The following is a 10333-nucleotide window of genomic DNA, read 5'->3' as shown; positions in this document are numbered from 1 at the left end:
GTATGTTTCTAAGAATTTTTCCATTTCTTCTAGGTTGTCCAGTTTTTTGGCCTGTAGACTCTTAGGAGCCTTTGTTTTCTTTCATGCCAGTTATCATACTCAATGGTTCGACTTTTCTTTAGGAGCAGGAACAAGGCAGAGATGCTCCGTCTCACCACTTCTGTTCAGCATAGTAACAGAAGTTCTAACTGCAACAATTAAGAAAAAGGAAAAAATGGGAAGGAAGAAGTAAAATGAGCTGTTTACAGGTGATATGATCTTATATATAGAAAACCCTACAGAATCCACCAAAAATCTGTTAGAACTAACAAATTCAGTAAAAGTGCAGGGAGCAAAATAAACATGCAAAAACCAATCGTATTTCTATCACAAGAAACCATTTGAAAGAGAAATTTTGATAGCAATCTCCTTTTCAATAGTATCCAAAATAAGAAGATATTTGGGAGTAAAATACTTTCAGGATCTGTGCCCTAGGTTTGATCCTGGAAATGTACTATATTCTTGGGACTGCCTCCTTCCACTGAACATTGCTACAAATACTTCAGGTCAACCTATAACACAAACTGTGGTTATAAGACTAAAAATTTGATGAGATCTGAGACTTCCTCAAAGTATAAATTCATATTGTGTGACCATTGGGGGTCTTCTTACTAATAAATATATCTGTACATATAGCAGATTTTAATCTAGGAAGAGAAGCTAATCTTCATCTACTTTTAACTATTGGCTATTACCAACATTTACCAAATACCTAATTATTCTGTAGGACCGAATTTACTTCCAGCTTTAGAAAATCCTCAAATTTATTATAAGCAGCAGAACTGGTAGTTAAGGTCTGGAATTAGACTCTCTGGACTCAAATCCATTTATTAGCTACTGATCTTGTGAAAGTTACTTAACTTCTCAGAGCCTCAGTCCTCAATGGGAAGAATAGTTCTATATCATGGGTGTTAATAAATATAATACACTTAACACCGCATCTTCGAAATTGTAGGCATTCAAAAATGTTGTCATTATTATTATTCATTAGTTATATTACCATTACTTTGGGGAACAAGGAAGCCTCCAGTATCTACAAAAATATTTAGAAACTTAAAAAAATGTAAAAGTTCTTCTTTTTTTTACCTATTTGCTCATTTTGTCATTTAGCTCTCTTGTATCCTTCTGACATGTTAGTCACTTACTCCAATCACGGGATTCAAAGAAAGATCCTTTATTAGTAGTCTTGGAAATTTACATAGTACTTTCAAACTTTCAGTACTTTCAGTACTTTCAGACTGAGCTCTTTCATAGACATTATCTGATCCTCCTGGTACCCTTAGGAAGTAGGTACAACTTCATTAGGTAACTAGAATATTCATTTCATAGATGATGAAACCAGAGGCTCAGAGAAACTAAAGGACTTGACCAAAGCCACTTGGATATAAATAAGGAGCTAAGGAGTCGTGTTTTCTCCTCGAAATGCTGAAAGCAACAGGCACTCTGTTATGGTCTGTTGAGATTTTATTCCTTTTTCCCAACTTCCCCACCCAGAGACATCAGGAACTTGGCACAAGCTTGGACAGACATTTCAATGAGGGAATTGTGATGTGTGTTGTATGGCAGAAAAGGCTTGACATAGGTTTTCCTCTGCTCAGGTGGACAGGGGTTACTATTTAATGTAATTGAGCTCTTTTATTAAAAGCCTTATCAAAAAATGTAATCTCAGGACCTAAGGGTTTGATGGTGATAACCCTGGCGACAACTACCTTCCTACTTTCTGTGGTCCTCCTTCTGTTCTAGCTGCATGACCACCAACAAACCACAGTCCTTTCGCATGTATGTGAAATCACTTCACCCACATCTTTTTTTTTTTTTTTAAGATATTTATTTATTTGAGAGAGAGAGCACAAGAAAGAAAGAGCCTGAGTGGGATGAGGGGCAAAAGGAGAAGCAGACTCCTCAATGAGCAGGGGACTCTATACAGGGCTCAATCCTGGGACTCTGGAATCATGACCTGAGCAGAAGGCAGATGCTTAACCAACTGAGTGACCCAGGCGCCCCTCATTTCACCCACATCTTACGGTAGGTCAGTGGCTTCCCTGCCCTTCAACTAAAGTGCTTGTCTTTACTCTGACCCTCTTGACACTGTGTGGTTTGGTCCTGTCCACCCCTCCAGCTGCCAGTGGTTTAAATCTCCCTCTGATTCCCATAACTCTGGCCCACCGACATCTCTCATCACTTACTCTCATCTGGAAGACTTTGACCCCACCACCTGGAACAGGCCTCATCATTCCATTGTCTGATCAGAAGTTGCTCCTTCAGAGAGCTCTTTCCTAAGCTCAGCTAAAGGGGGACCCTTCTCAGCTACATACCACTAGACTAACTAGTAGGGACTTCAACTCTCTTAACCAGTCTCTGCAGTTGACTTACCTGGTGTCTGAAGAGTTTATTTCCAGGTTTACTTCATTATTCTCTTGCCTTAACCTGACCAGAAGCTTCAAATGTGTAGGAACTACCTCGGTCTGTATCAGGGGTACCATGTCTCGCAGCCACTAGGTACTAAGTAAATATTTGTTGAATAAATGAATGATATATTTCTTTACTTGTACTGAAATAAGTTTCTTTCCCAGTTTTGTTAATGGTGCTCCTTCAGCTGAATGTTAAATAACCATATTTCCCTCTTTAGTTTATCTTCACCTCAAGAGGCTCCACTGGGCTAAGGCTTTCAAAGGCGAACTCCTGTTTCAGGAAGCAATTCTCTCTCGCAGACTAGCTTCTCTGAAGACTATCTCATCAAAAGCTTTGTTTCTAAAGGTTTGTTTTAGTTAGAGGAGGGGAGTTTCCCAGATAGAAGCACCTAACTGACTATCAAGAGAATAGTTCTGAGGGTTCTTATCTATCATACTTGTAGGGGCCATGTGCAGCAAGTAATGGGAGGGGTGGGGAGTAGAGGGGGTGGGGGGGTGGGGTAGGGGGAGAATCCTTGCATTGATACTAGAGGTGACCGCATTTCCTGATGGATGTTTGAAGAGGAATTCTGGGTGTATAAGCAGCTTTCACTAACACTCTTCGGATATAAACATTTATTTGTTCAGAAGCCTCTGGGTGAGTGGTGGTTTGTGCATCCCTTTTGAATTCAGGAACCAGATTTCTCGGGAATGAGTGGGCACTAGATGGATATCTGAGCTTCAGGAAACCCTCTTGAAGTGACTAGAGCGACTGGCAGACAAGGTCAAAGTGTTTATAAGCAGGGGGTTATGTCCCCTCCTCGGGCTGCTGAGAACAACAGACACACACTGGTATGGTCTGTTGAGAATTTTGTTCCTTTTTTTCCAACTTCCCCACCCAGAGGAATCAGGAATTTGTCACAAACTTTGACAAAGAGGAAATTGTAATGTGGGTTGCACGTGTAGAAAGGCTTGACATATGGTGCTCTTCCACTAACAGCCTTTATCAAAGAAGGCGCAAGATTTCCTCCCAGCGAGGAGTTTCCCAACCTCATATGGTCAGAGAAACCAGAATTCGTAGGTGGGCGATGCATTCTAGAAAGTGATGCAGGCATAAATCAGAATGCCAGAACCATGGAGGCGATTTCATTAGATGGAAGAGAGGGAAAGAAAGTCAAAAAAAGGAGGAAAAAAAAACTGAAGGGAGAGAAAAGGACTGACCTTACAGTTTTATATCAGTACCATTTATGGAGTATGTGGCAAAAGCCCAACTTCCCTGGGAATTAAAGCATGGGATCAGGAGTCTAGAAAGATAAGGGTAGATCTAAGTTATGAGAGATCGGCTTGAATAGCATCCCCCCTTCAGAACCTCCCCCACAACTCATAGATTGAAGCCCTAATCACCAACATGCCCGAATTTGGAGAAAGGGCTTCTAGGAGGCAATTAAGAATAAAAGAGGTCATGAGGGTGGAACCCTAGTGCAATAGGATGCCAGGCCTTTTAAGAAGAGGAAGATAGATCTCCCTCTCCAAAGAGGCGCAAAGAAAAGGTTATATGAGCACACAGGGAGAGCGTGGCCACGTAGAAGCTAGGAAGCCAGGATTCACCGGAAGCTGGCACCCTGATCTTGGACTTTCAGCCTCCAGAACTGTAAGAAAATAAGGTCTGTTGTTTACGTCACCCAGTCTATGGTGTCCTGATGCAGCAGACTGAGCGACTAAGACATATTTCTCCCCTCCACTTCCTGATATGCTGATAGCAGCTGCTTGAGCGCTGAATTGTAAATGACACAGTTCTCCTTCTACAACTCATTTTTGAAAGGCCAGGCTTCCCTCTTAAATGTGCAGGGCTCCTTCCAATGCCATGGACAGGGGATACAGGGAATAATATTACTGGTTTTACTAATCCTCCCACCCCTGCCAAAAGTGGTATGATTAAGAAGTGGTATAGTGACGTCTTTGGGGGACAGTTTGGCAGCCCCTCTCAAAAGCAGCATTTGTCAAGGGGCGGGGACATCTGAAGTGAGGTGGAGATTGACCCTCCCTTGTATATGTGTCCATACTATTTGAATTTTTGCAATATGCAAGGGTTTAAAAAGTTGAAACCTAGTTAAACCAATACAAATACTTTTGCATTTACGCTGCGATTTTTAGTTTCAGAGGGCTTTTCCGAGCACGTCTGTGTTTAGATCTATCACCCTAAGAAGTTGGCAGAGTGAAGTTCAAGGAATTCCTTCTGTTCCGACACTGTCAAACCCTTACGTCACCGATGACCTACTCAGAAGGTGCTTCCGCCCTCCTGCCTTGCCTTTCTGTAGTTCTCCTTGTAAAACAAGGACACGCCCACTCCTGCCCATAGTCTATAACACCATAAAAGTCAAATATTTGTTGTCTGTAGTAATGATATTGTCAAAATCATATTTCTTAGTGAAGAAATTGGCAACCATGAATAAAAGAAAAGAAAATCAATAAGCAAGCTGCAGTTCTTTCCCCTACGAAATCAGAAAAGTTCTCCTTTCGATAACAACGAAATAATAGGAATATGTTTTTGTTCTTCAAGTTAATAACCTTTCATTTACATAATCTCCGAGCTAGTATTTCCAGTTGTCAGATGAGGGGACTTCAGGGCAAGATAATCTAGACACTTGATCGGTCATTTCACAGTCCCTGGGCCTGCCTCGTCTCCCAAATGACCTAAATCAATTCCTGTCCCGAATTTCAGGCATTTCCATGACCACGATGATGAAAGCGGCCTTCCGTACCAGGGGCTTTGCTGCCCTGCTGAAGAGGGGAAGTGCTTTCCTGGTGGGAGCTCCCACCATTCAGGTCCTGTTTTTCTCAGCCTTAGGAGGGGCAGACCTGGAGGCAGGGACGATCAGAAACTCAGGGAGTGAAAACGTGTTCAACGCGGGGCCCAAGTCGAAAGGGTTCCAGCAAGAGAAGATGAGACTCATCTGATGAGGTGTCTCTGAGAAAGTCGGCATCACACATTATCTGGTGACCAGGAACCGAAGGTTAAATGTACGGAACACTCCATTTAACCAGTGGGCTCCGCCAATGAGACCTATAACAGAAGATGAATGTAGTCTGTGAAGTTGGTGTTCGAATGTCTCCCTTTGGGTTCAGTCCCAGATCCCTGGGTCCATTCCAGTTCAAGCTTCAGAGGGTGCTGGGGCTGCTGCCCATCGTGGTGGGTCACATGGGAGGACCCAGGGGCATCAGCCAGGTTGCCCCAGGAAAATAACAAATCAAGTGACCAGTAACTCACAGTGTTTATTCGTTTCCCGTCTGTCCAGTGGTTAATAAATGACTCATATTCAGGCCCTGAAATACAGAGTCAATAGACAGTCGATTTTTGTGATTCTAGATAAATGGTGCCCAGCTTTTGTCAAGATTACAGGTAATTACACCCCCCCAACACATACACACACCAACCACCACTACCGCTACTATTATTATTATTATTATTATTCATAGTAACTCCCAATAGCTATAGAGAGCCAGACACTGGGCTAAAAGCTTCAAGGAATACTAGAGAAAGAGACAGGATTTCTGCCCTTGGGAGTTTATAATCTTGACCCACCTTGTGTTTATATAAACATCCCTATGAGAACCTGAAATAAGAATAATAATAATAAGGGCGCCTGGGTGGCTCCGTGGGTTAAGCCTATGCCTTGGGTTCAGGTCTTGACCTCAGGGTCCTGAGACTGAGCCCCACATGGGGCTCTCTGCTCAGCGGGTAGCCTCTCTGCCTGCCTCTCTGCCTGCTTGTGATCTCTGTCAAATAAATAAATAAATAAAATCTTAAAAAAAAATTTTTTTTAAAAGAATAATAATAATAGCTAGCAGGTAAGTTGCACTTTTTCTGTGCTAGACATTATTTTGAGTGTTTTAGATGTTTTATTCAATTTAATCCTCATTAACAACCTTTATAATCCACTGAGGGAGGTGTGACTTTTATCCTCATTATAAAGATAAAGAAACAAAAGAGAAATGTAAATGAGTAGAGGAAACTTGCCTGAGGTCACAGAACTGGGATGTAGTAGATGCCGGCTTCAAAGCTAGGTGTCTGGCTACAAAGACCAGTATCTAGGTAGTTCTAAAACAATCATAGTCAATACTTCCTAGTCAATTTAGTCAATAATTCCTAGAAGCCAGGCATTTTGCTAAGTGATCCTCCATGTGCTTCTTTATGTAATGCTCACCACTACTGATGAACTTCATTTATGTCCTCCTTGTGAAATGCGTTCATTTGTTCCCTCTTGCATTTCTGTAATATCGGTATCATTTTTCTCTTCCCCTTGAGGGAACTGAGGCGTAGAGAGAGACATGGAATTTCCCCAGGGGTGAACATGGCAGGACTCAGCGCCTGTTTTCTCCAAGCTCCAGCTCCTGCATATTGGCAATCTGTGACGTTTCAAGAAAACTGCCTTCAAATAATATCCTAGACACACATCCCCCTAAATAAAAACCATATTACTGTCATTGATAGAGTGCCTTACTACTAACATATGAATTGACTCGTGTCCCATGGTAAGTCCGTGTTAGTAGCTCAGGCTGTAGATGTTAAAACTGAAATTCAGAAGTGGGAGGGCAGGTCTGGAGTCCCACTGCGGGGTCCCCACTCGCTGGCCTTCATTCATTTGCAGTTCACTTAAGAAACCATCATGCTGGGGCACCTGGGTGGCTCAGTGGGTTAAGCCGCTGCCTTCGGCTCAGGTCATGATCTCAGGGTCCTGGGATGGAGTGCGTATCGGGCTCTCTGCTCAGCAGGGAGCCTGCTTCCCTCTCTCTCTCTCTGCCTACTTGTGATCTCTGTCAAATAAATAAATAAATAAATAAATAAGAAACCATCATGCTGTTAAGCTCCAGTCCCTGGGGGAGGCAACGCAGAACAAGATGCTCTGTGTCTTGTGATTCACAGAGCAGAGGAGCTGACATTCTTCTCCTCCGAATACGTTCTATTCCCTCTCTGGGTCCCCTGTGAGCTCCTGGTGGAAGCATGTCCATTTGAAGGGGCGGATGGATCTCTGATCCCCGTGGATCTCTGATCCCTGTGGGCAATACCTGTTGGGGGAGGGGGGAACTCTTCTGCTTCCATCCTTGAACTCTGGCCACAACTGAACCCTGGGCCCTGATGGGGAAGTGAGTGAGAAAACCCGAGAACTAATGGGTGATGGCAGGACTTCCCAGGACAGGACGAACCCTTCAGAAGTGACCAGGTCCAGCTTTCAGAGAAGCAGCTTGTGGGAGTGAAGACCCTTTTATGCAAGCCCCAAACTCCTGTCAACTGCTCGGAGGTAGAGGAACGACCTTGAAGAGGTAATTCCGTAAGTTCAGGGTGGAAGGCCCTCCGGTCGGTCCCCAGGGCCCTTTGATGATGAGGGTGACAGCCCCACAGCCCGCACGCTTTTTTCCTGCCTTAGGCAGGAAGTTTTTCCTGGGCTGCTTCTCTCTGGCTCTCACCATCCCAGACAAGGAGAAGTGAGCGGGGGGAAAGCCCTGGCTCTAGAACCAGACAGAAGTGAGAGAAGTTCCTTGGGCACGGGCTCTGTAACCTTGGAGATTCGGGATCGCGTCCAGCGGGGCGCTGCGACAATGCGGTGCAGAAAGGCGCGGCCTTGTTACTGGAGCTCTCAGAAGCCGCCGCCAAGGGGTCAGCCGAGAGGGGGTATGAAGGGTGTGGGACGCACGCCCGGCTGCGCCCCGATCTTGGCTGCAGCGGCCGCGCAGGGCGGAGGAGGCCGGCACCGCAGCTCCCCAGCGTGCGCCCGGCCCCCCCACCGCCGGTGGCGGCTGCCAACGAGGCCGCCCGCTGGCGGGAAGCGGCCAGGAAACCTCAGGGCCGCGCAGACAGTAGCCTCCTTGTTCCGCAGCCCGGTGGCTTCTTCTTTTTTTCTTTTTTCTTTTTCCCCTGGGAGGGCCAGACATCCCCGCCCCACCCCCCAGCCCCCACCTCTCCCGTTCTTTCCACCCCGGCTGTGAAAGCGTTAACCCCCGGGCTCTGCGCACCCCTCCCCCACCCCCCCAGCCAAGCCGCTCCCGCCCAAGTTCCTAAAAAAGAAAGGTGTAAAGTTTGGTCCAGATAGAGAATGAATGATCAAAGCCAAGCCGATACTTCCTGTCGCCCCCGACGCTATATATAACGAGATGAGTGCACGGGCTGCGGAGACGCCGCGGAGCGCTCGCCCAGCCGCCGCCGCCGCCCAGCGCCTGAGGTTTCCCGGGGACCGCAATGAACCAGCTGCTGTGCTGCGCGCTCGTGGTAAGTGCCCGGCCGGACGCGGGCGCCTGCGAGCCTGCCCGCCGCGGCCCCGCGGGGCCCGAGCTCCGCGCGCTCCCTGGCCCGGGACAGAGCTGGGGGCAGCTTGGAACCGGAGACCTCCTTCCCGAGCCCGTCGCGCCGCTCCCGGCGCATCTCTTTGCACTGGAAAGTTCCTGCTGGGTTTATGGAAAGGCGAGAGGAGCTCTAAACCCTTTTCGTTTGAATGATTTGTATCCATTTCATTTACTTTCCTCTTTGCAGAGGATCTGACGCCCTCCAGGAGTTCATACCATCTTTGCTTAGTTGGATATGACCATGATTATTTAGAGTAGCCTCTTAGAAGCAGAGTTAAGTTGGGAGTTGTCAGTCCTCTTAGAACTATTATAACTAGAATAAAATTTGGATGCGGTGAACATGAGAGAATACATCATTAGGCTCTTTCCCCACTTAAGCAAATGAAACGGGAAATTTTGCGTAACTGGCACCTGAGAAAAGATCATACACATGCGCACACACACACACAGGTACACGGGTTTCATAACTGCATAATTTAGCATCCTAATGCAATTGTATTATTAAAATGGTTTCTTTCCAGTTCTCAACTTCAATATAATGTGGAAGATATTGATGGACTAATGTTAGTTATGTTCTAAAATAGATTTCAAGAATTGAAGATCCGCACTAAAGAGGGCTACAAGGTATTTTTAATGTGCTGTTTGGAAAGAAAGGAGTCTTTGACTTAGCTTACCTTTTTTTTTAGTTTAGATTTTGACCAATGAAGTTAATAAGATTTGTTTGTAGATTATTGTATGGCTAATGACTTATTTCCTTTATGTCACCAGAGTATACAATACATTAAGATGGGAATCAGACATTTGCGAGACATTAAGCCCCATATGTGTTTCGAACACGTTGGAGTAAATGCTTGAGTTTCAACATCCGACCCACAAATAGTGAGTAGTAGGCTAGGAAATCTTCCAGGTAGTTCCCAGGATACACAAGCATAAATAAGTAAATAAATAGCAAAGTCACTAAAGAAAATGTAGGTTGGACAGGAGTGTGCAAGTAGGTATAATCTTATCTAAATCTACCTAATGTAAGATAAAATATATAAAATAGCTCCACCAATATGGTTACCTTGGAGAACTTTTTGAAAAGTAAACCTTTATTAAAACATAACACACACACAGAGTTGCCCAACTCCTAAGTGCCTAATTTAAGTTTCTCAAAGGGAACACCTGTGAGCTAGCAGCCAGATCAAGAAATACATGACCAGCACCCAGAATCTTCCTGGGCTCATTCCTCTCACTATTATGTCTATAACCAGACTAATCAATATTCTGACTTCTAACATCATAGATGAGCTTTGTTTATTTTGGACTTTATATAAATGGACTTTATCACTTTTCTATATCTGGCTGCTTTCACTTAAGCTCCATTTATGAGATCATTTTTTTAAACTGTTGGATGTACAGTCGTTCATTCATTTTCATTGTATGGTATTCCATTGTATGGATGTACCACAATTAATTTAATCATTCTAGCGTTTAGTTAGTTTACATCATTCTGCTATGAAAATGGTGACATTTTATTCTTCCTTGCCTTTGTATTCTGTTAAAGATTCAATTGATAATAAACA

The 10333-nt window shown here is 44.5% G+C and overlaps 1 protein-coding gene across 1 annotated transcript in view; it reads left to right on the top strand.

Moving 5' to 3' along the window:
• Window positions 1–8258: 8258 nt before the first annotated feature.
• TNFRSF11B (TNF receptor superfamily member 11b) overlaps window positions 8259–10333 on the top strand; it is a 28926-nt gene continuing 26851 nt past the window's right edge. The window contains exon 1 of the mRNA XM_032315936.1: window positions 8259–8694. Coding sequence (XP_032171827.1) covers window positions 8665–8694 — 30 coding nt within the window. The 5' untranslated portion in view covers window positions 8259–8664. The remainder of the gene's footprint in view (window positions 8695–10333) is intronic.

Source organism: Mustela erminea, chromosome 16 (assembly GCF_009829155.1).
Source record: "Mustela erminea isolate mMusErm1 chromosome 16, mMusErm1.Pri, whole genome shotgun sequence".
In the NCBI taxonomy this organism is placed as follows: Eukaryota; Metazoa; Chordata; class Mammalia; order Carnivora; family Mustelidae; genus Mustela; species Mustela erminea.
This window is presented reverse-complemented; position numbering and strand designations above follow the sequence as displayed.